The 27,438-nt window shown below is 55.3% G+C and overlaps 13 protein-coding genes and 1 non-coding gene across 14 annotated transcripts; 6 read left to right on the forward strand and 8 right to left on the reverse strand.

Annotated features, from left to right (window-relative positions):
- Positions 1 to 51: 51 nt before the first annotated feature.
- PHSY_004746 (hypothetical protein) lies at positions 52 to 2,358 on the reverse strand (the record flags this gene model as incomplete). The annotated part of the gene is made up of 1 exon (XM_012335358.1): positions 52 to 2,358. One exon carries the CDS (start codon positions 2,356 to 2,358, stop codon positions 52 to 54), a length of 2,307 nt encoding a protein of 768 aa, XP_012190748.1.
- Positions 2,359 to 3,010: 652 nt separating this feature from the next.
- Positions 3,011 to 3,858, forward strand: PHSY_004747 (transcription initiation factor subunit; the record flags this gene model as incomplete). The annotated part of the gene is made up of 2 exons (XM_012335359.1): positions 3,011 to 3,542; positions 3,620 to 3,858. 2 exons carry the CDS (start codon positions 3,011 to 3,013, stop codon positions 3,856 to 3,858), a joined length of 771 nt encoding a protein of 256 aa, XP_012190749.1.
- Positions 3,859 to 4,268: 410 nt separating this feature from the next.
- PHSY_004748 (ATP-synthase delta-subunit) lies at positions 4,269 to 5,186 on the reverse strand (the record flags this gene model as incomplete). Its single annotated transcript, XM_012335360.1, has 1 exon — positions 4,269 to 5,186. One exon carries the CDS (start codon positions 5,184 to 5,186, stop codon positions 4,269 to 4,271), a length of 918 nt encoding a protein of 305 aa, XP_012190750.1.
- An 869-nt stretch (positions 5,187 to 6,055) lies between these two features.
- PHSY_004749 (hypothetical protein) lies at positions 6,056 to 10,000 on the reverse strand (the record flags this gene model as incomplete). The annotated part of the gene is made up of 1 exon (XM_012335361.1): positions 6,056 to 10,000. One exon carries the CDS (start codon positions 9,998 to 10,000, stop codon positions 6,056 to 6,058), a length of 3,945 nt encoding a protein of 1,314 aa, XP_012190751.1.
- A 180-nt stretch (positions 10,001 to 10,180) lies between these two features.
- On the reverse strand, positions 10,181 to 11,146 carry PHSY_004750 (protein kinase domain-containing protein; the record flags this gene model as incomplete). Its single annotated transcript, XM_012335362.1, has 2 exons — positions 10,181 to 10,366; positions 10,946 to 11,146. The coding sequence occupies 2 exons, from the start codon at positions 11,144 to 11,146 to the stop codon at positions 10,181 to 10,183; spliced, it is 387 nt and encodes a 128-aa protein (XP_012190752.1).
- A 452-nt stretch (positions 11,147 to 11,598) lies between these two features.
- On the reverse strand, positions 11,599 to 13,884 carry PHSY_004751 (hypothetical protein; the record flags this gene model as incomplete). Its single annotated transcript, XM_012335363.1, has 5 exons — positions 11,599 to 11,715; positions 12,824 to 12,952; positions 13,056 to 13,162; positions 13,276 to 13,408; positions 13,519 to 13,884. The coding sequence occupies 5 exons, from the start codon at positions 13,882 to 13,884 to the stop codon at positions 11,599 to 11,601; spliced, it is 852 nt and encodes a 283-aa protein (XP_012190753.1).
- A 120-nt stretch (positions 13,885 to 14,004) lies between these two features.
- On the forward strand, positions 14,005 to 14,424 carry PHSY_004752 (hypothetical protein; the record flags this gene model as incomplete). The annotated part of the gene is made up of 1 exon (XM_012335364.1): positions 14,005 to 14,424. One exon carries the CDS (start codon positions 14,005 to 14,007, stop codon positions 14,422 to 14,424), a length of 420 nt encoding a protein of 139 aa, XP_012190754.1.
- Positions 14,425 to 14,688: 264 nt separating this feature from the next.
- On the reverse strand, positions 14,689 to 15,723 carry PHSY_004753 (3-hydroxyacyl-CoA dehydrogenase; the record flags this gene model as incomplete). The annotated part of the gene is made up of 1 exon (XM_012335365.1): positions 14,689 to 15,723. The coding sequence occupies one exon, from the start codon at positions 15,721 to 15,723 to the stop codon at positions 14,689 to 14,691; it is 1,035 nt and encodes a 344-aa protein (XP_012190755.1).
- A 528-nt stretch (positions 15,724 to 16,251) lies between these two features.
- Positions 16,252 to 18,606, forward strand: PHSY_004754 (pre-mRNA splicing factor; the record flags this gene model as incomplete). The annotated part of the gene is made up of 1 exon (XM_012335366.1): positions 16,252 to 18,606. One exon carries the CDS (start codon positions 16,252 to 16,254, stop codon positions 18,604 to 18,606), a length of 2,355 nt encoding a protein of 784 aa, XP_012190756.1.
- An 804-nt stretch (positions 18,607 to 19,410) lies between these two features.
- PHSY_004755 (hypothetical protein) lies at positions 19,411 to 20,970 on the forward strand (the record flags this gene model as incomplete). The annotated part of the gene is made up of 1 exon (XM_012335367.1): positions 19,411 to 20,970. One exon carries the CDS (start codon positions 19,411 to 19,413, stop codon positions 20,968 to 20,970), a length of 1,560 nt encoding a protein of 519 aa, XP_012190757.1.
- A 718-nt stretch (positions 20,971 to 21,688) lies between these two features.
- Positions 21,689 to 23,426, reverse strand: PHSY_004756 (mitochondrial import receptor subunit tom22; the record flags this gene model as incomplete). Its single annotated transcript, XM_012335368.1, has 4 exons — positions 21,689 to 21,708; positions 21,798 to 22,388; positions 23,026 to 23,185; positions 23,301 to 23,426. 4 exons carry the CDS (start codon positions 23,424 to 23,426, stop codon positions 21,689 to 21,691), a joined length of 897 nt encoding a protein of 298 aa, XP_012190758.1.
- A 127-nt stretch (positions 23,427 to 23,553) lies between these two features.
- On the forward strand, positions 23,554 to 25,153 carry PHSY_004757 (PHO88-related membrane protein; the record flags this gene model as incomplete). The annotated part of the gene is made up of 2 exons (XM_012335369.1): positions 23,554 to 23,742; positions 24,608 to 25,153. The coding sequence occupies 2 exons, from the start codon at positions 23,554 to 23,556 to the stop codon at positions 25,151 to 25,153; spliced, it is 735 nt and encodes a 244-aa protein (XP_012190759.1).
- Positions 23,780 to 23,894, reverse strand: PHSY_007539. Its single transcript, XR_001099838.1, has one exon. It is a non-coding gene; the product is annotated as a 5S ribosomal RNA (ribosomal RNA).
- Positions 25,154 to 26,168: 1,015 nt separating the features above from the next.
- PHSY_004758 (casein kinase subunit II beta) lies at positions 26,169 to 27,200 on the forward strand (the record flags this gene model as incomplete). The annotated part of the gene is made up of 2 exons (XM_012335370.1): positions 26,169 to 26,304; positions 26,395 to 27,200. The coding sequence occupies 2 exons, from the start codon at positions 26,169 to 26,171 to the stop codon at positions 27,198 to 27,200; spliced, it is 942 nt and encodes a 313-aa protein (XP_012190760.1).
- Between the last annotated feature and the right edge of the window lie 238 nt (positions 27,201 to 27,438).

The following is a 27,438-nucleotide window of genomic DNA, read 5'->3' on the forward strand; positions in this document are numbered from 1 at the left end:
ATCGCCAAATGAGAATTAGTCGCTTTCGTACAGAATTCACCGTCACATCAACTAAGCAGCAGCTACAGGATTCGCCTTCTCAACCACAGGGCTACCTTGATTCCTCTCCCTCCTCGCCTCCTTCAACGCCTCCAGTCTCTCCTGCCACCTCGGGACCTGCAGCAACTTCTGCTCCAGCGCCTGCTTCTCCTCCTGCAATGCCAACCTCTTCTCTGCATCCAGCTCCGTGAACACATATCCACCCTGTCCGTCGTACTGCAGCACGTAGCTGTGGTACTTCCACAACGACGGTCGGTGCGAAACCGTCAGCATGGTGATGCCCAGTTCGGTGGCGTGGTCGTACATGATCTTTTCGATCTCGAGCGTCACCGCCGAGGTGCATTCGTCGAGGATGGCGTATTTGGGTTTGTGGTAGAAGAGTCGTGCCATGGCAATGCGTTGTTTGTCACCGCCGGAGAGGGCATCTCGCCACTCGCGTTGGACGTCCCAGCCTCCCTCGCGTGCTACGATGTGCTCGATCTGGAGCACGCGAAGGATGTCGAGCAGGTCTTCGTCAGTCTTGCCGCGTGCACGCATCTCTTGCGCCGTGTGAGGGTAGATGATCTGATCGCGAAGAGTGCCGAGCGAAAGGTAGGGTCGTTGCGGGATGTAGGTGAATTCTGAAGTGGGTGGTTTGTTGACCGTACCTCCGTACACGGGCCAGAGACCACCTAGGATACGGAACAGAGAACTCTTGCCACACCCATTGGGACCGATAATAAGCAAATGCTGACCAGGCTGTACGTAGAAGCTGAGCTTGGGCACCAGGATGTCACCGTTGGGGCTTACGATGGGCACATCGCGGAACTCGACACCTGCCGACCTCGAAGTGTCCTCCTGGATCGTTCCTCTGCCCTGCAGCACGAGCGCGTTCTCCTCGATGGATGCCGAAGAGACGAGCTTCTTTTCGAACTTGCCCGCCTTGATCGCATCCATCGTATCCAGCAGCTCCGACACTCGAGCGGTGTATCCAGCCAGTTCCGAGATCTCCTTGTACGAGTACATGACACGTCCAAACGCATCCGACGAGGAGAGCAGCAGGCGACGATTCGTAACGAACGATTCGGTTCGCGATCCCAGATCCAGGCCCTTGCCACCGCCGGGTAGTCGAACGAAGACGGGTACGGCGCAGATGCAAAGACCGAGTGCGCCCCAGAGCCACTTGATGATTCCTTCTTCGGTCATACCGTGGATGATGCGGATGCGGTAGACACGGTTGACGTGCTTGATGAGTGAAAAGTAGGCGCGCTCAATGACATTCTGCTCGGCAGCCTGTCCTCTGAACAGCGCCACCTCTTCGGCATTCTCGATGAGACGCGAGTGGTTGAAGCGGAATTCTCCTTCGAGCTGCTGCTCCGTAGCGGCGTACTGACCAAACGAAGGCGTCAGCTTACGCAGCAGGGTGGCAGATGCAGAAACAAGCATGTTGATGCCGATCAACGCCTCTGCTCCGACACGCCCACTGAGCTGGAAGTTGTAAAGGCAGACGTCGAGGATAGGTTTGGCAAAGTTGCTGTAGATCTCGGCGAGCGACTTGCTGAACTTGGCGACGTCGACAGTGATGAGCTGATCGGCGTTCTTGATGCGGTCATCCAGGTTGCCGAGCTTGTAGAATGTCATGTCGGTGAGGTATGCGTCGTGAACGCGCTTGGTGAGTCGTGATCGGTACGAGAGTGCCAGCTTGGACTGGAGGAACTCGATCATCGAGTTTGTGTACGTGGCAGGCACTGCAACGGCCATCCACCAGAGGATGCCGGTGATGAACTGACGTGTCTGCGAGCGTACCAGTGCGGATACAATCCTACCGTCGAGATCGGCGACGTAGAGCGAGAGCATGGTTCGAAGCACCAGGAAGACGGTGTGAAGCATCAAGAGACCTGCCTCCTTGGATCGCCAGCCTGGAACAACGATCCGGAGGATGCGTTTCAATCGTTCGAAGAAGACTGCATCGACTTCAACACGCGGACCTCTGCTCTTCTTGCCCCGACGTCCACCGCGACCACGAGATGAAGAGTCGTCAATCTCTTCTGCCGCCTTGGATGCGGTGTTCTGAGCCCCCTCTGCATTCTGCTTTGCGACGGCTCCCGCCTTTTCTGCTGGATCCTGTGATGCGTCGGGTTTGGGCTTTTTGGACTTCCTGGCCCCACTTCGCAGAGTTGCCGTTAGACTTTGGAGGATGAAGGCAATGTATGCGAATCGAAGGACACGCTGAATGGTGGCATGGTTACGACGATAGGCCATGAAGAATCGGATGCCGTACGTCATGCCTTTCATCTTGAGCTCGTCCAGGACGGGCTCAAGGCGGGATTGGACGTGCATCTTGGCGAGCGGCGAGGGGTGTGAGGAGTCAGCCGGTCAATTTGTGCGGTAGCGTCGAAATGTGTTCGGTCTGCTGTGGTCGGGGGCAAGAAGCCGAGAGGTTGCTAACGCTTTTGCTGCTGCTGCCACTGTCTTGAACCGGCCTGTCCTTCAGAGCAACCTTCTGTGCCGTGTGCTTGTCCCTGATAGTGAGCAGCGACTGTCCCAAACCGCGAAATAGTGCAGTTGAGTGAAATGACAAGAAAGCGGTGTGATCGGAAAGACGATGGGGTAAAGGAAGAGGAAGAGGAAAGAGGAGGATGCCGTTGCTATCGGTGTGGATACTTCGATTGCGTTGACGTGCTGTCGCTGCATTCAGCGGCGTGTCTCGCTTTAGTGTGAAAGAGGCGTTGCAGCCATGTGTGACTTGCACGATCGTAGGAATTCCAGCCTATCGTTGTGCTAGGCGCGCAGTCCGGATCTAGTTGCAGCCGATTTACCGTGCTTTTTCATTTCTCGCAATCTGTAGTCATCGTCGATTCCCGCCTTTTTCCATACCTCGCAATCGGGCGATTCACAATTTGACTTGAAGTCACTTGCTACAGCAAGTCCTAGATGCAGGGACCATCCAACCGGCCTTCTTTCTGCCTCCAACTACAGGTCTCTCCTCAACATGAGCGGCAGGGAATACAACACCATCTACAGCCAACCGGCCAACACCGGCTCCGGCATACACGAGAATACCCAACTAGCTTCCGCCATCGATGCGCTCAAACACCACTCCAACCCGGTCCGTCTCGAAGATTTCGCCCTCTCGCAAGGTCTACCCGCCTTGCTCAACCCGAACAGCGGGCTCTTCCTGCGCTTCAAGTCGCACGATCGTGTCACATACAATGGCAAAACGGACCTGTGGATGTACAAGCCGGACTACGATCTTCGAACACCTGCGGATCTGGTTGCACTGCTCAAGGAGCGGTTCATGAACCCGGGTGGGAATGGTGCGAGAAACTCGTCGGCGGCAGGGATGAGGCTGGCTGAGCTGAGGGAAAGTTATCCTGCTGCAAGGGATGCGATCGAGGAGCTGGCCAAGGTGGAACCGAAGGAGGATAGAGAGGTGCTGGTGTTGAGAGGGCAGAAAGACGGTGCGATCAAACAGGTGTTTTGGAACCCACTCAGAGGCAAGGATGCCAAAGGCGTTGATGACGGTATGTACTACCCCTCCAGTCGTCCCTTGCTTCGATCCGACTCACTGACTTTTCTCTTGACCGTTCCCGACGAACAGAATTCAAAGAGCTCTGGCACGAACTCAAAGTGCCCGACCTCGTCGACCTACCCAAAGAACTCGAACGAGAAGGTCTCTCCACCACAGACATGCTCGACGCCCCCATCTCGGCAGCACAGCTCGCTGCCAACGCCAAGAACAAGAAGAAGAAGAAGGGCGCAGGTGTTCGTCGTGTCAAGATTCAAAATACGCATTTGGACGGCATCGACCTGTCGCAAGACTTTATCAAGCCGTCCTGATGGCACAGGCGCAGTCTCACGACACCGTTTGCCTCGATTTTCTCTTTCTTGGTATCTGCATACATCACCGTCTTCTCCTCCAGTTTCGTTCACATGTGTATTTGTACCGTCATCAGCATTCTTGCCTCGTATTGCATCAATCTTTAGCATTTCTCATGGTCTATCGTGTTTGGGCTTGCCGATAGCCACGTACGGTTTTGAGCGTCTTGCCCTCCTCTCATCGGTCGACGGCATCGACCAGGCAGCCCGCCACGTGCACACCCAATCAGCACTTCGATATCGTTCGATCTAGACGATTCGTATTTGCACACTCTTATGTGCGCTTCACCTAACAAAACACAAAGTGTCAGAAACCCAGACCTCCCTTCATACCTCGGGTAATCTGTTTCCTTTTCCTAATGAGGGGGTGTTTAGGATCGGCCAAGCGCGGCCTGCAAAGCGGTGTAGACCTCAATTTCGATCTCTGCCTCGGCCTTGGCCTCTGCGCTCGAGCCGCTGCTTGCGACGCGCTGGGCCTCGCTCAGCGCCGATCGCACAGCCTCAGCCGAGAACTGCTCGAGCGGGTAAGCCTCGATGGCGTTGACGACGAGCTTGTTGTTCGGGTGCACGGTAGCGAAACCGCCGGAGACGAACCACTTCTTGCTGCCGGAGGACTCGACGACTTCCAACACTCCGGGTCGGAGCTCCTCGACGGCAGGGACGTGCGATGCGAGGATACCCATGTCTCCGGTTGACGAGGCGATGTTGACCTGAGTCACCTCGGACGAGTTGTAGATGGCCTGTGGGAGAGAAAAAGTGCGCGATGGAATGCGTGTGCGGTCAGTGATTCTGCATTCGGGAGGCAAAATTGATGGAGAGAGACTGGGTTGGAGAGATCGGGACGTGCGCTGCGGTAAGATGAATACTGGAAGGAGGTCAAAGTCGATGTAATGTGCTGGGCGTACTCCGTCTATGTGTTGACAACATTCAGCGGACCCTTGTCTTCTGTCGAAATCATCCCTGCATCGATTTGCGCCGCTGTACTGAGCGCTGTGCGGTTCTCTCAGAAACCCATGGCTGTCCGACTTGCCCTGATCAACACAATTGGTGACGAGGCTGCACTGTCCATGTACTGACTCGGTCTGCTTTGCTGAATATGCTGGTTTCATAGTCCATCCTGTCCTGCGGCCACGCCTGCGTGTTTGTAACCTGTCATCGCCTCCAGTCATCTTCAGCTCTGCAGCTTGTAATACGACAACAACCTGCGGTGACCGTTCTAACGTTGGCTCTGCGCTTTCCTGTCCTTCGTGTAGACATGCTGCACTGTCCGCTGTCGACTGTCGATGCATGTGTCGGTGTTCTGCCAGCTTCCTTGCTATTCCGGTCTCTCCAATTCCCAATTCGATGTCGAATGTCGATTCTTACCTCGTGGGGGAGGATGAAGCTGAGCTTCAACTTATCGCTGACAGCCTCGGCATAACCACGGCGGGCGCCTGCCATCGAAAGGGCGCCGGTAGCCTTGTTGGCGCGAAGAGCCGAACGGAATGCTGCGCGAGCGATCATTTTGTGTGTGTGTGTGTGTGTGAATGTCGAAGGTGAGGGAAAGGGTTGTTGATGATGGGTGTGTGTGGAGAGAGTGAACCGAGTTGATTGAGGTTGACGATGACGAGCGCGAAGAATTGAAGACCAGAGCGAGCCAAAGCGCGCTTTTCTCGCACGCTGCAATCACAAAAAGAGAGAGAGACAGCCAACTGGCTTGAGCGACGAAGCAGTTGAATTCTTCTTTTCCAGTTGGAGGCGCCTCTCTCTGTGCCGTGCCTGTGTACGCTGGACTTCTAAATTCCCACTTACAGTCTGGACTGAAGATTGTATTTGGACTCGACTCGAATTGATTATGAAAAATGCACGCATTTGCTCAATTTCGTCAATTCAAAAGACCCGAGTTCGCATTCACCCTGGCTCGAGGCACACCTCCGATCATCTTGCCCTCCTTTGCAACCACACGCGCCGGAGACTTTCGGTTCCAGTTCTATTTCGATTTTATCGTGCGACAACTCCGGCCGTCAAAGCTCCTTGCCATCACAGCCCCATCGACGTTTGGAAGGTTCAAGCCATCTGCAATCAATACCAATCTTCTATGCATTTGCGTTTCCGATACTTGTACAGGAGTTTGATCCAGCAAGCTATCACTTTGCGCTGTGTCAAGAGAAATCGAAACCTAGGGCGACCACCAACGCTTGGTGCGTTCCGTGTTCTGCTGTCCAGCCAGCATGCGCAGAATCCGACTGCCCTCGGTCCCCTTGGAGTCGTGAGTGATCCCTCCTTCAGCTGCGCTCTGCTTGTGGCCACACTCCAGCACTGCTGCCTTGATGCGGCTCACAAAGTGCGCTGTATCCTCTCCAAGGCGGCCGAGGTCGATCTTGGCCTCGTCGCGCATCCATGATGCCACTTCCGCTGCACCCGACACGTCTCCCAATGCCAGATACGTCTCGGTCAAACGACAAAACAGGTCGGCAGGTAGCACGTTCGGTGAGCGCTGTGCGAACCGCTGGATGACTCCATCAGTGTCAACAGTTTCCGAAGCATCGATGTCTTTGTCTGTCCCGTCCGCCACCTCCGTAGATGCTGACTCTGCGGACATCGGCATCGTGGCCGCGGCAGCTGCCGTGGTCTGGGCTCGGCTTCGCTGATTACGGCTGCCGACGAAACCGAGATCCAAGAGGTCATCTATCTCTGATGAGACGAGCTGACCATTACCCACACCACTGGACTTCCACAACGGCATGCCGAGTCGCATGTCATCGCCTTTGTCGAAGAATTTGGTCCATCGTAGCAAATGCACGATGGAATCGATAGCTGCGATCCATTGCAAGCGTCGCTCTTCCTTCGATCGCTGCCTGTTGCTTCGAGCCGGCGGGAGGATCGCTTTGCTGGCCATGTCGCCGTTCGAGGTATTCGGCAAAACAGCCGTCAATCCACCAGAGCGCTGGCTCTCGCGCAGCACGGCGTCGAGAGCTTCAGAGACCGTGAACAGATTGACCGCATCCTGCTGACGCGCGCTGACTCGCATAAGATAGCAGGCGCTTTGAAAAAGGAGCAGACGATCTTTGGCAGGGGGAATCATGACTTTGCCCGTTGTACCGTGCCCTTTCCTGCCCAGACCACGATGGTTTGTAACGTCCAAGCTCGGTGGCACGGCTCTCCGGACGAGACGTCGCGCAAGATTCTCCAGGAGAACGCCTTGTGGGATCGAGCCGGCCTCGACCATGCGGTGAACCAGGCCTCGGACCTTGCCCGGAGGCAAATCGTCGGAGAACAGGGAGCGCGTCGAGCTTTCATAACCTAGGCGTGATGCGATACCGATCGATTCGCTGAATCGATAGAGTCGGTCCACCAGATCCATCCTATTCTGAGCCAGTGCTCTCGAGATCAACGTCGAGGTCAGGCGCGGTGTCGGCCGCATAGGGGCGAGTGTCGGCGATTTATTCATCCCGTCACCTGAGTGTTCTTGCGCATGGCCTTTTCCCGCTCTCTCTTTTTCTGGCAGCGTGAGCGGAGCGGTGCAATGTCTGATGAAAAGGTCCACTGTTTTGTCTGCATCGAGCTCCACGAGACCTCCCATGAGAACGTCAATGTCTACGTGATCAGGAATCTCTCGGAGGAAACTGAACTTGGCAAAAGCATCGAATGCACCGACCACATCTTTGGCAACGAAGCATGCCTGTGCTAAGGCGTTGAGGCGATAGTGCGTCCAGTCCACGGAAGTGCACGCCTCTTTGAATACATTGATGACGAAACGAGCCTTCTCGAGCTGGTCGGGCAGCGTTTGCGCGACGTGCAATGCATCTTCGTGCGACGATGCCGCAGATGCGCGTCTCGGGATCATGGCCGAAGGATGACGGCAGATGCTTCTCACGAGCGCAACGAGACATTCTGCGGAAGTGGCAACTTGGCGGTCGACGTCGTGCATGAGACGAATTTGGCGTTCGATGAGGGGATCGTCGACTCGGATAAATGCATCACGAAGGCTGACCGCTTTGAAAGCGGATGGAGACAACTCGGAGCCTGCTTCGTACCGCCGATAGCTCCAGTACTGGAACAGCAGAAAAGCCTCGTCCACCAATCCTGCACTTGCCAGGAGAGCGATCAGCCGAGAACGTTGTCCTGCGGAGAAACGCAGATTGAGCTGCGCGACCGAAGCGTCGTTCATGGGTAGCACGTGGAGGGCCCTTATCAGGGCAGCAATAGTCACCTTCTGCCCATTCGAAATGAGCGATCGCATGATTCCAAGAAAGGTGTCGGCGTCCACCATGAATCCGTCGCGCGCTAGAAAATGTTTGGCGTCGGGTGGCAAGCCGAGAGTCGATGCAGAAGATGTCTTGGCCTTGACAAAGTAGGCGAAGCTTTCCGTGATCAAGCTTGAGGAGTTGGTGGTCTTGGCAGCATCACAAAATGCCTGCAGATCCGTGTTTGGCAACAATGCCACGAGACGCTGGTCGGTGCGCTGCAGGACGAACAAAGCCTCCGTCAAGCAGGACGCTTCATTATAACCGACTAAGTGCAAGAAGACGGCGCGGATGCTACGCATCGGCACGTTTAGAAGGGAGCCCAAGTCGTGACGGCCAGAACCTTGGTAGGTGTCGATCAAGTCGAGTCGAAAGCTGGCGACAAGACTCTCGAATGCTTTGCGATACTGAACGCCTCCTTTGGGCCGATGTGCCATGAGGCTCTTCATGGCAATGATGCGAAGCGTGACGTCCATGCAGATCTGCTGCAGTTCCTCTTCAGATGGTCTCGACTGTGTCTCATCGGGAAGGGATGCGAACGTGCCTTCAAGACTAGCGAGATACGTCTTTCCGTCTTGGACAGCATCGTCGACGACCTCTTGCGGTAGAGCGTTGGTGTCCCTAAGGGCGCGCACCACATCAAGAGCGGCGGCGAAATCGCGCACGTTGGGCTGAAGGTAGTATGCAATCAATTGGGAGCCTTCCCGGGCGCTAGGAAAGTCAGGTGTGTGAGCTTCAAGGTGGGTGCGCAGGGCGTTGATGATGGGAGCGAGCTCGGGTCTGTGCAGGTGGATAGCAAGCTTGATGAGGCGTCGGGTCTCGCCGACTGGAAAGTTGGTTGGGATATGCAGAGACGTCTCCTCCGTAATCGATGAGGGCAGGCTGAGCGACGGATTGGCATCTTCGCCTTTTGCAGATTGACGCAGCTGGACGAGATCGTCGAGCATCAGCATGAAGACGTTGAGAGCAGCACCATCGTGGAGGAGAAAGTCGTTCAGATTGGAGCGATTGGAGCGGACGAGAATCTCTCGAAGCAGCTTGTAGCGCTCCTCGGTTCCAGGACGGATCTGAAAGTAGCCGGGTTTTGCGCCTGGCGTGGACGGTCCGGTACCGATGATGTCTTCGAGAAGCAAAACAAGGACACCGCCGAGGTTGTCATATCCAACTTTGGAGACGAGGTAACGGATGTCGCGAAAGGACAATGCTGACAGCCTTTGCGGGTCGCGCTCGCGTAACAGCAAGTAGGCGTCAATGCGACGGAAGCCAGATGGCAGCTGTGATTTGACGCGTTCGTAGATGTCTGAATCGGATGTAGTCAGATAGTCGAGTAGCAGCTGGGACGAAAGGGTAGAGTATGGCCTGGCAGCCAGGTACTTTGTACGAGTTGATACTGGGTGATCTGGCGGGGGCGTGGGCGGAAGACGAGCAGGGACATGTACAGGGGCATCCTTGAGGTGCAAGTTTGGACGTGAGGCCGCATGCGAGAGTGGCGGATGGGATTGTTGTGCCTTAGCGTCGACGTCGGAGGTTGCGCTGTCGGACGGCAGGGCCGATACAGGTCGGAGACGCTTCGCTTTTGGTCGAGCTGAAGGCGGATCGTGGAATATTGACTCGATGCCATGCTGATCGACCGAGATGGATACATGCGGAGACCCGGTATGGGCCCTGTTGACGGGGGCGACGGTCGAAAAGCATCTCGAGCATTGTGGAGGTGGAGCAGCGGCCGAAGCCTGCTCTTGGGACGGGGGACGCCAGAGACGATACGAGCACTCTGCGAAAGGCGCTATCCGCTGCGCTGCGTCGGCCGTAGACCGTATGCGCGCAGTCGAGGCTCTGGCTGCCGAGCCACCAGGGCCGAGGCATCGGAAGCCAATCATACCATCACCCGCGTGCTATACTCGCTCGGAGCCGTCATGGAGTGGAGGTCGGTGCAACCTGTGTGAGTCTAAGGGTTGGGACGGGCAGACGCGAAGGTACCAATGCAAAATGGTCCAAGAAAGAAGGAAGCTAATGCGGTAGGCCCTGGAACGAATATGGCGTGTAGGTCTAGAATCGGACTATACGATCCTGCGGCGAGGGTTGTTTGTTCGATGTGAAATGAACGTGGACGGATCGGTGACGGACTTGACGATGATGTCGAAGTCGAGGATGTGGCCTTTGTTGCGTGGTGTGTTGGAGCAAGGAGAACTTGTTCGTCCGTCCAGTGATCGCCTCAGAACAGCTGCTGTAGGTGTTGGCTTAGGCTGAGTAGCGAGAAGACTCCCAAGTACTTTCCGGTCAAGTCAACGTCACATTTCAGAATATGGAGGGAAAAAAAATTGGGAAGAATCCACACGAGCAACGCGCCACCTGTGCGAGACCCGAGAAGACCAAAATTGGTAAGCAGCAGGACCCTGAAATGCAGCCGACAATGGTCCCGCTCTCACTTCGCTGAGCACACTCAGTTCACGCAGCGGAAGATTGGGCATCACCTTGCGTTCGTTGTTGTGCAGTGTTTAGTGGTCTGGCATTCGATGCGATCTCGCTGGAATCAGTATCACACGCCATACGTGGTTGACATCTCGGGTCGTGCAGTGTGCCAATATAAGACATGCGAGAGCCTAAGCTTGATCGAGAAGAGGGCTTGCGCTGTATGTAAGCAATTCACATGCACTGCACAATATTGAAGGTGCTTATCGCCGGCACTGAGAACGAGTTGTGACCTTTTAGTTGCCTGCAAGCCGGCGGGTTGGGTCATCTTGATACTGAAGGTGTGAACAGCGCAAGGGTTAGCAACGAGACGTGAGACGGCAACACATACAGCGCAGAAGCAGATTACTTACGTTGCCGTGAGTCTGATACGCTTCGTACATCGAGTGCATGAGATCATCGTATGCCCTCGCAATTTGATCAGTCGTCATCGGCTTCATCATGTGATAGACGTCGTAGGCTCGAAAGAAGGCCTTGCGAGCTTTGCGAGCCATGTCAGCGTCCATTTCGGGCCAGTTGAGAATCTTGTGCGCCTCGCGAGTTGCCAATCGCATGGGGACCGCCTCGACCACAGGGGTGGTGCTGGCGCGGGATGAATCTTCTGCACGGCTTGAGGTGGTCAAGAACGTCCTCTGCAAAGCGGCATCGAGTCCAGGATAGCTCTTGTGCTTATCCCAAGGGCCAGCGAGCATGCCTGTCGGAGCGAGTACAATGATTTCGGCTTCTTCGCGACTCAGACCGTCTTCCTCGGTGAGCTTGAGGATCTTGCCGACAATCGCTTTCTCGAGAAATCACTTTTTGTTGCATGCCTTATTGGCTGAAGGGTGTGAGCAAGTGGTGCATTTCTCGACGGCAGACTCTGCATCCGGCATGTCGCAGCGAGCTTTGGACTTGCCGCATGTCGTGCACGGCTTGTCTGTCCAGTGCCGGAGCATTAGCCAAAGTCTAAGTGCAGCTTTCGAGCTGAGAATGCTGCCTCCAGATGGACCGGCGGTGGAAGCGGCTTCTACATCCGAAGCACTGGCAGCCGCAGGCCCATCGCGACGTCGCCGCTGCCGAGGTCGCTCATTGGTGTCTGCACATGGGTCGATGCAGAGAGTGTCAGCGTAGATTCGCCATCAGGCTGAGTAGAAGCGTGCCTCAAGCGGTTCATAGGTGCAGGGCATTGGTAAGATATCAGACGCACCTTCTCTTTTGTCACGTTTTGCGGCCCCCTCGGAAGTTGGCGAGGCCGGTGGCAAGGCTTGAAGCGACTGACTAGAGCTCCTGCTGATGCTAGAAGGCCGAACCTGGCCACCCTCGTCGGACTCGACGATTGGACCAAACCTGCCAGGTCGGGCGTCCGAGTTCATGGTCAAGATCAGAGACAGTAGTAGAGGAATGCTGCTACGTTCGAGCACGTGAGCGATGCTTTGTTGTCTGCGGAAGTCGTGAACGGATGATGTTAGCAAAGGAAAAGGGACCAGCGCTGCGGAAGTTCCAAGTCCGGATAGTGACAATCACGGCGCGGCTTTTCTACCTCTACGCAACAAGATTGAGACACCCGGAGGTCGCTGAGCAGTTCAAGAGCGACCACGACCCTGGCTAAACTGTAACTTCGACTTGCGCAAAGGTCTTCATGTTCGGTACTGCCAGAGTGTCTGACGTAACCGGCGCAGCCATGTCGAAGCGCAACGAAAATGAAGTCGAGCTGCGCCGGGTCTGTGCTGAGCTACGTGTAGCGACCGCGAGCACACTTCCCAGCAGAAACCTTACTGAACAAGCCGCTGCCAAAGCGGCGGCGCATCAATCCAGACGCCACGCACCACAACACTGACCCCAGCAGCCTGCACCTCGAGAACATGGGCGAGCATTCCGTCTTGGTCACGTCTGTCTATCCATTCTCTGGACGGCGAGTCTCCTGTGGCGTTCGCTAAAGCGCAGCGGATCTTCGACTCCCCTTTGCAGTGAAGCAATGGAACTTGACGACAGACATTTGCCATTCTTCTGGGTGAAGGAGTTTAGTATTACATAGATTTGAAGACGTTGTTAGCTGAAGTGATGCTGGTTGCTCACGACGCTGCTGCTGTCTGCGCTGCGCCTCTTCCCTGCGCCGAGGATGCGGCTTGTTGCTCTGCTCTTGCTTTCTGTAGGCATAGCAAGCAGATGAAACATGTACGAAGGCGAGATGATTAATATTAACCTCAACGTTTGTCTGCAGCACAAGAACGCGAGAGCCTGCGTAAACTTACCATGCGGATCATTTCGACAGTGGTCTGCAGATTCTCCTGCTGTCGGAGCACCGTCTCTTGCAATTGTTCCAGGTTCTTGGTCAGGAATTCTACCTTTTCCTGGTACATCTTGGTGGCATCCGACGTCGACTGCGAAAGACCATGCCCAAGGTTGTAGAATGGAAGCGTACCACGTCAGCTGATCGGTTGTTCGACTGCAATGCTCGTGTTGGAGTCGCTTTTCAATACACACCTTCTCGACAAAGTAGCCAGTTCCCACGTCGACGATCACATTATCAAGGTCGGCAAGCTTCCCGGGGACGTAGAGCGACGATGTCAATGGGATCAGTGTTGTCTTGTCTGGATTGTTGAGGAAATGGAATGCGATCGTTGAGCAGCGGGGCGTACAATCGTCAGCCAATCTACTTCTCCGCTTCGTATTGTGGTGGCTCCTCCCTGTCATCTGCACGAACCTTTATTCTCGGGCTTGACGGAAGCGACGCTTTCGATGCAGCTTCTGAACTTGGCCTGTGCCGCCTTGAGCTGTCCGAAGGATGATGTTAGGTGTTGCACCTCTGTTTCGAGCTGCTTTTTGACCTCGAGAAGCTGGAAGGCGTAAAGCGTACGAGGTCAAGTCGGCGAGAAGGGATGGCGAGAGTCAGTTGACCATTCTGTCTGCCATCAGTAAGCGAGCTCTGGCTTGCTGCAAGACTTACCTGTTGAACATCCAAGGACATCAAGTCCACCTGTTGACCCTTGGAAGCCATCGTTGCGAACGAGTGTGAACCTCTTGGGAGCGGTCGGGACGGAAGTATAGCGTCAAGGAGGAGCTGTTGTCGTTCAGCTTTGTGGATGAGGCAGTTCGAAACTTCTCGATGGACGACGATGGTCAACGAACGAGACAAGTGTTGGTGTCCGAAGTGTTGGTTCGGAGGATGGCTCGTGTGCAGCCTTGCTTGCTGGTCGCTGCATTGAGAAGCAATTCGGCAAATTTGCTGGACCCTTTTCTTCGGAAGCTGGACACACCAAAATTTCAAACCTAAACTTCTCAACACCACTTCACTATTCACGGCACACAGCATCGGCATCGCCGACTACCCTTTCAAGTACAAACAGAAAACTCAGCCTCTACGAACTCTGCACAATCCTTGCTGAGAAGCTCTCACCTACTACAACCCCGTCCATCCGACAACGCTAGCGATATGGGCAAGTCATCCAAGTTCTACAAGAAGCCATCGCTCAAGGAGAAGCAGGCGGTGCAAGGAAAGGTGCGATCTTCCACATCCTCCTCTGCTGGTGCCTCTAGTTCGAGTGCACCGGTGTTCAAGCAGGGAGCGATCAAGAAAGCTGCTCTGACAGGCAAAGCTCTCGAGAAGCGTCAAGCGCTCGAGCAAAAGTCCCGAGAGAAGGAAGAAGCGACCCGTGCCGCTAAACCAGTCTTCCGTCAAGGTGGCGCGGTATCCAGCATCGAACAAGAAGACCAAAACAACGATCTCGACATGGCAGAAGATGATGCGGATGTGATCAAAAGACGGCCACGCAACCGTCAAAGGAAAGATTGGGGTCCCATGCCAAGAGAAGTGGGGATCGACTATCTCAAACAGTGGGACAACCGCTCATGATCAATCTCCAAGCAGGCTCTCACACTATACCCGGACATTACAGGCCGCTTATCTTCAACGTCTCCTACATAGCTGCTCCTTGGCCCCTCTTTTACGACGCATACTCTTGTAACAGTACTTCTCACATTGTATCAACATCACTCCGCCTTCTTACCGGGTCAAACTATCAATCGCAGCATCAGATACGAATGCAATTTCATTCTGCTTGACGCCAAATGCTATATATCGAATGTTATGCACTTCTGCGCTAGAGAGCGATCCAAATCACTTTTTGGCGGGAGCAGGGTATTCGTAGAAGCCACCCTTTTCGCCGCTCTTCTTGCCGAGCTTGCCCTGCTTGACCAGGTCTTCGAGCAGCTTGGATTCGGCTACAGCTTCCCCGGTGATCTCACCTGTCTTGACACGCGTCTCCCTCCAGCCCTTGGCGATGTGCGAGAGAGTATCGAGACCAACAAGGTCGGCAAGTTCGAAGGGTCCCATCGGGTATCCGGCACCGAGCTTCATGGCAATGTCGACATCCTTGGCGGTAGCCTCGCCTCGCTCGACCAGGCGAATGGCCTCGAGCATGTAAGGGACGAGCAATCGGTTGACGATGAAGCCAGGCGAGTCGATGCACGCGACAGGCGTCTTGCCCATGCGCTTAGCCACTTCGGTGAGCGAGTCGAATGTGTCGTTGCTCGTCTTTGTGGTGCGTACGACCTCGACGAGCTTCATCTGTGGAACAGGGTTGAAAGCGTGGAAGCCGCCAAAGAACTCTTGCCTCTCAGCGGACACGGCCTCGGCAACGTCGGTGATAGAAAGCGAGCTGGTGTTGGATGCGAAGAGGGCGTCCTTGGGAGCCTTGCCATCGAGGAAACCGAAAAGATCCTTCTTGATGCCGACGTTCTCGATGATGGCTTCGATGACCAAGTCAGTGTCCTTGACGGCTGCCTCTGGGTCTGTGGTCAGCTTGATCGAGTCGACGACGCCCTTGACGAACTGAGCCTGCTCTTCTGCACTGGCCTCTGCCATGGCCTTCTTTGCGATGCGAACGAGCGATTTCGAGATGATGTTTTGGCCGTTGGCAAGCGCCTTGTCGGTGACGTCGGAGAGGGTGACGTTGAACTTGCCCTTGTGAGCCAGCACCTGCGCGATGCCGGCGCCCATGAGACCAGCTCCGAAGACGGTGATGTTCTGGACATCCTTGTTCTGGACCAACGAAGTCGAGAACGCGCGGCTGGCCGATCGGCTCAATGAAGCAGAGGAACCAGCCTTGGCCTGGGCGACTCGCAGCGCAACTCGGGAGGATTGAAGCATCATGTTGAGCTAAAATGTGGGACGTTTGTTCTTTGTGGGTCCTGGAGAGAGTAAGCGAGGTGACAGATCGGAAGGTAGTATGCAAGTGGTGCTCAGAGCAGAGCTTTCTTCTGGAAGAGGCTAGACACCGCGCTGGCCTGTGGAGAAGTGCGCTGCAAGTCGACTTCAGCCCGGACCATCCGGATCAGCAACCTTCCCTCAGTTATACCGAGCGTGAAAAGAGAGGAGCACAACCAGTCTGATTTTCATGTCATCGTCGAGCATGTTGGTGTCAGTAAATCTAACATTGCTAAATTCGCCGATGTCCACATCATTTCCTTCGAAAAAATTCCGACTCTCGAGCCAAATTTTGAGATTTGAGAGATGGTTTCGTGAAATCGCTGTTCCTTCTCACCCAACTGAGCCCGCTTCTTCTTTGCTCCTTCCAGCATCCCACACACGAGAGTACCTCCCTACATCTCCCAAGTTCGTACCGCAACGTTTCGCCGAGTTGCAACTAACGGTGTCCAAGATCTCAAAGCGCTGCCCACAATGTCGAACGCGCAGGCGAGCACCAGCGCCGATGCTGCTCGTCCTTCCAAACGCAGCAAGACGGACGCTCCGGAGGCCGAGACCATCGCTAACCCGTACCTGGCTCACCTGAACGGAGACGATGCTTCAACCTCTGCTGCTACCTCAAACAATGGATTGTTGGCAGATGATCATCCGCTCGCCGGTCTCATCCCGCGAAAGGTGACCGGGCCTCAGGCACGTAAGGTGATGGAGGGCGATGTCAACCCATTCTCGGTTGCGCCCAAGCCGTTCTCGAACGAATACAAGAAGATTTTGGCAAAGCGAAAGGAGCTACCCGTCTACGCACAGATGGACGACTTTTACCAGCTCTTCAACCACAACCAGATCATGGTCATGATCGGCGAGACTGGTTCGGGCAAGACCACTCAGATCCCTCAATTTGTTGCCTACTCGGACCTTCCCAACACACAAAAGACCAAGGGCGCCGATGGCATCCTGGCACCTCGCATGATCGCATGTACACAGCCGCGTAGGGTAGCCGCCATGAGTGTGGCCAAGCGTGTGGCTGAGGAGATGGATGTTTCGCTCGGAAAGGAAGTCGGTTACACGATCCGTTTCGAGGATGCCACCGATCGACGAACCACCTTCCTTAAATACATGACAGACGGAATGTTGCTGCGTGAAGCCATGCACGATCACAACCTGTCGCGCTACAGCTGCATCATTCTCGACGAGGCGCACGAACGTACGTTGGCCACCGACATCTTGATGGGTCTGCTGAAGGAGGTGGTGCAAAGGCGATCCGACCTCAAACTCATCGTCATGTCGGCCACCCTGGACGCGCTCAAGTTCCAAAAATACTTCAATGATGCTCCCTTGCTCAAGGTGCCCGGTCGTACTTTCCCTGTCGAGACGTTCTACACACCCGAGCCGGAGCCAGACTACCTCGAAGCCGCCATCCGTACGGTCATCATGATTCACCAGGCTGAAGATGCTGGCGACATCCTTGTTTTCCTCACGGGTGAGGAGGAGATCGAAGATGCATGCCGCAAGATCAAGGCAGAAGCCGACGACTTGGCAGCCACCAATCCCGATCTGTGCGGACCGCTCAAAGTGGTGCCGCTCTACTCTTCGCTGCCACCGGCACAGCAGCAACGCATTTTCGATAACGCACCAGCACCGCTTACGCCCAATGGACCTCCTGGACGAAAGGTGGTAGTCAGCACCAACATCGCCGAGACTTCCCTGACCATCGACGGCATCGTCTACGTCGTCGACCCCGGGTTCAGTAAGCAAAAGGTCTACAACCCGCGTATCCGTGTCGAGTCGCTACTGGTGACTCCCATCTCCAAGGCTTCGGCGCAGCAGCGAGCGGGTCGTGCAGGTCGTACGCGTCCAGGCAAGTGCTTCAGACTGTACACGGAGAAGGACTGGGCCAACGAGCTGATCGAGCAGAGCTATCCCGAGATTCTGCGAAGCAACCTGGCCAACACGGTGCTCGAGCTCAAGAAGCTCGGCATCTCGAATTTGGTGACCTTCGATTACATGGACCCACCGGCACCAGAGACCATCATGCGTGCGCTTGAGCTGCTCAACTATCTGGCTGCATTCGATGACGAAGGCAATCTGACGCCACTCGGCGAGATCATGGCCGACTTCCCGCTCGACCCTCAGCTCGCCAAGATGCTGATTGTCAGCCCCGAATTCAAGTGCTCCAACGAGATCTTGACCATCGCTGCCATGCTGTCGGTGCCCAACGTGTTTGTGCGTCCCAACTCGCAAAAGCAGCAAGCCGACGCAGCTCAGGCCGAGTTTGCGCACCCCGACGGCGACCACTTGACGCTGCTCAACGTCTACCACGCGTACAAGACCAACTGCCGCGACCACAAGACGGCCGCTGACTGGTGCTGGCAGAACTACCTGTCGCACCGTGCGCTGATGCAGGCGGACAACGTGCGCTCGCAGCTGCAGCGTCTCATGGAGCGACACAACCTCGACTTGGTCTCGACGCCGTTCGAAGACAAGCGCTACTACACCAACATCCAGATGGCGATCGCGTGCGGCTTCTTCATGCAGGTGGCGCACCGCGCAGGCGGCAACAAGAAGGCATTCCAGACCATCAAGGACAACCAGGTGGTCTCGCCTCACCCGTCTTCAACGCTCGACCACGCCGCCGAGTTTGTCATCTACCACGAGTTTGTGCTGACGACGCGCAACTTCATTCGTACAATCACCGAGGTCAAGCCCGAGTGGCTGTACGACTTTGCGCCTGCCTACTTTGACCCCAGCAACATGGACGGCGAGGTCAAGCGCATCATGAGCGCGCTCAAGGCTCGCAAGGAGAAGGGTCCTGCGCCGAGCAAGCGCAGGTGAAGCGCTGGCAGCTTGTATTTGCTAGAATGTTCACACACGATCATCGTCATTATAATAGATATCCATGCTTATGAACAGTCTGCGAGATACACACCATCGCATCCGTCCGCGACTTGAACCAGATTGTACCATTCAGTTTTTTGACATTCAATGCATGAACATGAAAACGACGATCAGAGCGCTGACAGTGAAATGAAGTTTTTGCTGAAATTGGGGTTGAGAAATTTGCCCTCCCAACGCTGAGTCAGGCCAGGTAGCAAAACGCGTGCGCCTGGGCTTGCTCAGGAGCGTGTGTGCCCAGTTGGGCTGGGCACGGACGGTGTGAACTTTGTGTGCGGTGAGGTGATTTTGTGGAGAAATGCATGTGTTTTTCGAAAAGTTGCTCGCACGCAAGCAAGCAAGCAAGTAAGCGAAATGTGTTGGATGATGCAAAAGAAAAGACACATTTGGACCCACCAGACTTCAACACATTCAACTCAGCTTCAGCCAACGACACCTTGTTTCCGTCCCGCATTCAACACCACGTTCAAGTCTCCGTGCTCGAGGAGAAGGACTTCGTCAAGCAAAGCATTCCACCCATCCTCCGGCTATCTTCCGGCTGCTGGCTGCTGAAGGCACACGGAAAAGACGATCAAGCTCTTGATCGCAGCGAGCGGCACCTCACACTGTCAGGGATATACACACACTGCGCATGCTCTCACACAATAGTTCCTGAGAACCTACGCCTGGATTGGCCGCAGTAGATCCGGCCAATTCAACATGGTCTCTGGTTCATCCTCCCGAAATGCCGGCGGCGTCTTTGGCATGTTTGGCGCCGCAGCACAGCACCTCAACACTCAGGATCAGAACAGCAATGCCTTCGCATCTACGTCTGGCGCTTCCATCTGGGACGAGCCAGGCCGCACGATGGACCTCGTCTTCATCATGGACGCAACAGGCTCCATGGGCAGCTACATCAACTCGGCCACCAAGAACATCGAGACCATTTGCGAAAACATCGTCCGCTCCGAGCAGCTCAACGGGCCAGGAGCCCTGCGCATCGGTCTCATCGCCTACCGCGACCATCCACCACAGGATCACACCTACATTGTCAAGAACTTTGGCTTCCACAACAAGGTCGAAAAGGTCAAGGAGGCGCTCAAAACACTCTACGCTTCTGGTGGAGGCGATGGTCCCGAAGCCGTCACCGCGGCTATGAAGGCTGCTCTCGACCTCGACTGGCGACCGCACGCCACAAAACTTGCTGTGTTGATCGCCGATGCTCCACCACACGGTATCGGCGAGTACGGCGATGGCTTCCAGGAAGGATCTCCAGATGGCCACGATCCGCTACGACTTGCACGCCAGTATGCGAAGGCGGGCATTCCGCTCTTCATGATCGCATGCGAACCTGCGCTTTCGGGCTACCAACACGCTGCTGATTTCTTCCAAGGTCTTGTACAGATCACGGGCGCCATGCTGGTCCCACTCACCACCGCCAGCCTTTTGAGTCATGTCATCCTCGGCCTTGCTGGTGAAGCGATGGATCTTGACCGGCTGCATCGCGAGATCGGGGACGCCATCGCTGAGCGTATCCAGTCGCTGAGTCTCGAGGGCGGGCAGAGCAATCCCATGGACGACGTAGCCAGAGAGCTTCACGAGCGACTCCTCTTGCGCAACGAGAACACCAAGCAGCTCTACATCGAAAGCATCTACCGCGACACGGAGGAGTCGCGCCACAACATCCAAGTTTGGGCTACCGCACCGGACCTCGCCACTGCCAGACCCAACATCAAACGTGTAGCCGGTTCACGTCTCAGCGACAAGTATCTGCAGACCAGAAGGGCGACTTCGTCGTACAAACCGTACGTGCCCTTTCCCAAGCCACCAGGTGGCGGCGGCTCGACGTCGACCGCATTCGGCGGGTCCAGCTCGGCCTCGTCACCACCGTCGTCACAACCTGGTTCGCGCAAAGTAGTGTCTGAATTCAGCGCCTTCAGCGCCTCTCCTGGCATGAGCTTCCAGCACACGGGCTCACCACCCCCGACATCCGCTGCCACTTTTGGCGGAGCATCGCCACGGCTTCAGAACGGCGGGTTTGGGTACAAAGGCGGCGCGCAGGGTTTCGCGTACCGAAGCAGGGACGCGGCTATGATGGACGACGATGACGACGACGATGCGCTGCGTGTCGATGGGGGAGAGAGGGAGGAGGAGGAGGCGAAGGATTCGAAGCAGTTGCCGGTGGCGGTGAATGAGGATGGGGTGATTCATGTGCAGGGGGAGGATGGACAGACGCTGGCGTACAGGCAGGGGGCGATCTCGTTGGATCAGGTGAGGAGGTTGGCCATGCAGTCTGCGTACAGGGGAGGATTGGCACAGGAGTAGGTTGGGAGGATATGCTTGCATCCACAAAAGGGTGATGAATACAAGAACAACACAATGCACGTTTCAGGCTGAGTGGGGTTTGTGTGAGATTTGACGTTTTCATTCGAGAAATGTGTGAAGGATCCCGCTTGTGAGGGCCTGAGCTGTCCAAGCGGCGGCCAAGATGAGTGCGGGGTAGGCTTTTGCGACTCGCTGTGGTGATGGGGGAAGGCAGGTTGCGAGGGCGATGCCGGAGTTGAGGCTGGAGAGGAAGGTGCGAATGATCCAGACGAGAAGGCCTTTGTTGAGGGCGGTGGTTGTGGGTGTGTGGGGGGAGGTGGAGGACCAGAGGAGGACGAAGAGCAGGAGGAGGAGGGGTGAGAGTTGCGAGAGGAGGAGGGCGTAGGAGGGGAGGTAGGGTGATGATAGGTGGGGGATGGATAGATGGGTTAGGAGGGTTACGCAGAGGTGGAGGGATGTAGCTTCGATGAGGGTGATGCAGAGAACGTTGAGGTAAGATATGAGGGTTGGGAGCATCTCGCCCGCTCCACTCCCTGCTGCTGTGATCGAGTTCGAACTCGTCCATAGCGGGATAGCACTGCAAACTCTCCCAACCGCACCCGAAGCCTCGCCCTGACCTCTCGGAGTGAACATGCTCGGGAAAAACATCCCCGCCTGCATCGGCAACCATCTCTGAACCATCCCTACCACCTTCCCACCACCTTCCATCCCCCACCCATCAGCGCGCATCGGCGGTGGCTGCACACAAAGATAGAACCATCGAATATAGGCGTCTACCAAACACAAAGCCACGAGCCTCTTCAACAGTGTCATCACATCTCCCCAACCGTTCCTCCTCCCCGCAAATCGCAAGTGTTTCTTCTGGAGAGCATCGTTGCTGGTGGGGGTGAAGATGGTGGAACGATTGAAGAGGAGGTGACGATAGGCTTGGGGCTTTGCGAGGATGAGGTCGATGATGACGATGGGTAGATCGTGTTCGAGGTACTCGTCGGCGAGGACGACGGGTGATTGGGAGCCGGCGGCAGGGGAGGTCGAAGCGGTGGAGGTGGATGTAGATGAGCAGATGGAAGAAGTGCAGGGTGAGAGGACGATGTGGTCTTTCCCGTATCGCATGTACAGCGAATCGATGGGCGTGGCACAGTGGATGCAGACTGGCATGCTTGCAAAGCCACCGGACTGGATCCTGCGAAAGCGAGTCACTGCAGTCGTATAGCGGACAGCGCAGTACAGCGCTATTTCCAATCGGATCTCATGAAGGTCTATGACGGTCCATCGTCGTCCTGGTGGTTGTCGCTTCGAAGCAGTAGATGATGGAGAAGAAACAAGTAACAATCGGAAGGATGTCGGCGTTAAATCTGGCTCGTGCTCACTTTTGACAGCTGCTCTCCACTCGGCGTCATTTTCCTTCTTCGTTGGACCTGCGAGGTTTACTCGACTTTGAAATAGCAGTATCGTTCTGTTCGAACACACTGCATGCTCAGCATTACCACCGTCACACTCGTCTCGATTGCGTTGACCGCAGAGCCCCAAGTCTTGGCCTGCTCGGACGAAACTTTGCACGCCATCACGAATCCAAAATTCGGACTCCTCTCACTCTCAAGTTCATCAGACCAACAGAACCGGAACTGCAACTAGCACTAAGAGCATATGAAATCGAGAGGTGCGTGTGTAGAATTGCGAGCATATCGAAGATGTGGTGCTTTTCGTTTTTGTTGTGAAGGCCAGGCCAAGCAATAAAAGCGCCCACGCCGGCCTGCGATAATGTTACAAAAGGACAACCTTGTCCTTGCAGGATGGCCCACAGTTAGAATCCAGGCGGGCGCAAACCCTGGGGCGACTGCTGCTGAGGTGCGTACTGCTGCTGCTGTTGCCCGGCCTGCTGACCCGGTGCCGCCGAGGGAGCCAACATGTGCTGTGCACCACCCTGCTGAGCCATCATCTCCTTCTCCTGAGCCACGATTCTCGATTCGTCTTCGACGGCGAGAGCGAAGGGCAGACCTACGAGCAGCGCGGATGTGGTGACTACCCACACGAGTTTGCCCGCAAGAAGCGAACCGGTGAAGGCGTATGATGTGGTGGTGTTGAACGTGGATGCGATCGAACGACGTGTGCTGGGAGGGATGATGTCGCGGAGCGCGGAGAGTCGCTCCCAGACGGACTCTTCGCGGAGGGCGATGCCTCGTTCGGAGACGTCCGAGTCGTCGGAGAAGTCAGACTGGTGGGAAGAAGGCAAAAGAGGAGAGATAGGAAGGAAAGATGTGTCAGCGATTCAATCCAACAGGCGGGTGCGAGTATGAGTGGTGCGTTTTGTTGTCGGCAGTGGAGCTTACCTCGGCATCTGATCCGTCGTCCTCCTCCCAGTCATCTTCGTCGGCTGCGGCAGCGGCGGCAGCAGCATCAGAAGCTCGCTGCTGTCGGAGGATCTCCTCGTCGGGAACTTCTTCCAAGCGAACCATCTTTGTCAAGTTGTGTGATTACGATCTTCCGGGGTCTGAGGCGCTTCTGGGATCGAGTGCGTTAGTTCTCTGTCGTAGCAGCGACTGCAAAGAAAGTGCGATGATGTCGTGAGAGACAATTTTTGCGATGCAAGTGATCAACGACGTTGTGATTGTGGAGATGACGAGAACGAGCGAGCGAACAATTTCCTCTCACACGCCTCTGTCGGAATCGAGCGGCAGTTCCGACTGTGCATCATCCAACCTGCTGCTCAGTCTCTCGAAAATCTTTTGCCATCACCGATCTTGGAGCCCCCTGCTGCTCAAGATGCGCAAGGTGTAACATTCACCGCTACAAAAAACGCAAAAGAAAAGAACTGCAGCACCTAGGATTCCCGCGTGGTCCCCCACCGCAGTACTGACTAGGCGGTAAGTTGCTTAACTTCGCAGATCGGACGGGATGCGGTGTTTTCAACTTCCTGTGGCCGCAGATGCTCATTGAAGAGGCAGTAACCAACATGAACGCCAAAAAACTCTCTTCCTGCTCCTGTTTGTCGCAAGGCGCAAGAGAAACGGCTTTCACAGGCCACAAGGGTTCCTGTCTGAACATGTTCTCATGAGGATCATCCATGAGTCAATCTGATAAAGCTGGGCTGCGATGATGATCTACGATGACGACGCACAGTGGCAGAAGTCAAGAGAAGATGGCGGACTGAAGTTGGGCCACAGTGGCGTCGCCAGGGTTGGCCGGATTCCACGTCGCTGGTCTCGGCAGCTTTGCATCCGCGTCGTCTTGAGGGAAATTCCAGTTCTAATTGTTTGAAGGGGCAATCCCAATGCAGATTGGCCACGCTCACTCGACTTGCTTTGGACTCAGCCGGCAAGCGAATGGAAGCAAAGCGCTTTGAACAACGCGCAATTCTTCTGGATTCAAACAAAGCACGTCCCGCCGTACACATTGCGTTTCACCACCACCACCACCACCACCTTCAACCTTTGTCATTACACCACTCGTGCTTCACAGCGTGAGCGTTCATCGTCTGCAATCATGAGCGGAGCTATTGGAAACATGGTAAGCATCCCTCGCTCCCAGCCTTAGCAGTTCGAAGCTCGCAACAACGTCTTCTGCGACACATTCCACTTGTCGCAGAGACAGCTCGCTGACCCTCAACTCTTTCCCGACTCGCTCTTTGCTTCCGCAGGCCTTCATGTTTGGCGCCATGCAGGTCGCCAAACGAATTCCGTTCGACGACAAGCCCGAGTACATCGACTATGCTCGAGGTGCCTACGTCGCCGTTCAACTGCTGACCCTCGCCATGTACTACTACTGCTCCATGCGCGTCAAGAAGGCCAACGACTTGACCGTCATCAAGTACGTCAACGCCAAGAACCCCATGTCGCAGGAACCCGGCGAGCTGGTCACCACCACCAACCGCGATTACGATCTCGCCGAAATCTCCAAAGCCACCCGAGGCATCCTCATGGGCTGCGCCATGGTCGGCTTCATGCACCTGTACCTCAAATACACCAACCCGCTCGTGATTCAGTCCATCTTGCCGTTGAAGAACGCCCTCGAGTCCAACATGGCAAAGATCTGGATCTGGGGTCAGCCAGCCACGGGTGATCTCAAGAGGCCTTTCAAGGCGCCACCTGGTTTGTTCGGTGCCGCTGGACAGGCCGGTCCTCAGACCGACAAGGCTGCCATCAAGGAAGCCGAGAAGGCCGGATCCGGCAAGAAGGACGAGTGAAGCGGATTCGCGAGTTCAGGCAAACTCAAGGATCGCATTCTGCAACCTGTCCAGTGGTCTTGTGAAGCTATCGAATATGCCTACTCCTCGATTCTGAGCAGGAAGATGTTGCGTTCATCGATGGCGTGCAGCTTTTCGCATTGACGACGAGTGCTCCTGCTTTTCTCTCCATGTACATACAGCACATCTCATGTTGACGTCGGCGTATCATATTGATCCATAGTGTAAAAAGGAGTCTCTTCGACCTGTGTTTCCAGTGTGGCGCGCGTAGATCCTGCTTTGAGACTTCGGAAGCCGCGAACGATTGCAGTACACAGGTCAAGGATTGTTGCCGAGTGAAAGACCAACCGACCAGTGGAGCAAGATAGGCCGAGCAAAAGTGAGACCATTTCGCCAGGCCGAACAGGGACTTTGTGTGTGGGGGCGGGTTGACCTTTGCGCGCCAGGAACCCTTTGTGATCCACAACGCATCGCATCGCAGCGAGGCGGCAAGGCAGCAGCCGAGTTTATCGAAATCCCCGATTTTCTTTTTTAGGCTTGGCCCACCCACACACACACACGCACACACACGGGACTGGCGATGGTTTTCTTTTAACATCCTTGATCGCTCCTTTCTTGCCTGCTCGCAACATCAAAGGCTCTTTCTCTCGCATCACTCTTGCTGTAGGAGAAACATTCGTCGCAGCGCCGCATTCTGCTTCAACGCTTTCAACGCTTTGGAGCAAGCACGCCTCGTTCCGCACTCCTTCTCTCCGACGTTCGATTCCGCCTACGCATCCGCAACACGCACACAAGCTTCGTTGGTGGTTAGCTCGAGCACTTCTAACCCGACTACAATCTTCTCCCAACCCACCGCTACATCACACCGCTTGTGTCATATTCAACTACTGCTCCTACATCAGCACATCTGACTGTTCACCAGCGGCGTAACGCACACGACCGCCCGCATACGCACACACACTTTTCTCTCTCTTTCTCTCCGAAACGTGTCGTGTTCGAGGAAGCGTGCGAGAAGATGGCGTCCAACATTCGAGCAAGAGACGACCCTCTCGAAGCTGAACTACCCTACGTCTCTGGCGAGCAGATCGAGGAAGACGAAGAGGAGGAAGAGGAAGATATTCCCGTCGGTGCATACGAAGATGAGATCTACGGTAAGTTGCTCCACCCGTCAAGCGAAGGTTCGTTTCACGCTTCGTCTCCTTTACTGAAATCACCTCTTGTTCCACCCTCTTCGAAAACAGAATCAGAATCACCCTCGGAATCAGGCACAGAGTCGCTCACCTGGATCTCATGGTTCTGCTCCCTTCCCGGTCACGAGTACTTTGCCGAAGTAGGCGAAGACTTCATCGAGGACGATTTCAACCTCACGGGTCTCAACGCCCTCGTTCCGTTCTACAAGGAAGCACTCGAGATGATCCTCGACGTAGAACCACCCGAAGAAGACTCTCTCAAAATTCCCGATGTCTCCATCGTAGAGTCTTCCGCCGAACTTCTCTATGGGTTGATTCATCAGCGGTACATTTTGACGCGGCACGGGATGCAGCAGATGGTGGACAAGTACGAAGCCGGTCATTTCGGGTATTGTCCGAGGGTGTTTTGTCATTCCCACCCGGTGTTGCCGTGTGGGAGGAGCGATCTGCCTGGGTTGGATACGGTCAAGTTGTTCTGCCCGAATTGCGTGGATAACTACAGTCCTCCGAGCAGCAGGTTTCACGGTGTCGACGGGGCGTTTTTTGGTACGACTTTCCCGCATCTACTGTACCAGTGTTATCGGGATCTGTTCCCGAGTGTCGTTGCACCGAAGGGTGAAGCAGGAAGCTCAGCGGGTGGGGTGGATGGGGAAGAACACGTGGACAGCTCACAACAGCACGATAAGCCGGTACACAGAACGATCCAACCCGAACAGCTCGGAAAGAGGATCCCGTACACCAGGACGTACACTCCCAAGATCTACGGATTCAAGGTTTCAGAATACGCAAAAACAGGTCCCAGGATGAAGTGGATGCGCTTGAGACCTACAAGCTTGGACCAGCTTGATAGGGTCTAAGCTCGGCTTCGGCCAGTCGGCGTTAGTTCAAGGCTCTGATGTTCGTGGTGTGGGTCGAAATCGCATTTTTCTGTCTTCACTTCTCGACTGCATCGTGCTACTGTTTTGGGTTCGCCAGCTGCTAAAGAAGACTCGTGTGTTGATGCCGCGCGTGAGACAGACAACTCAACAGCATGCCCTTAGGCGAAGCGCCTTCGTGCTTTGAAAACTCGCTGCACTGCTGCTATTGATCTTAGCG

This window comes from Pseudozyma hubeiensis, assembly GCF_000403515.1.
Source record: "Pseudozyma hubeiensis SY62 DNA, scaffold: PHS45, whole genome shotgun sequence".
NCBI lineage: Eukaryota > Fungi > Basidiomycota > Ustilaginomycetes > Ustilaginales > Ustilaginaceae > Pseudozyma > Pseudozyma hubeiensis.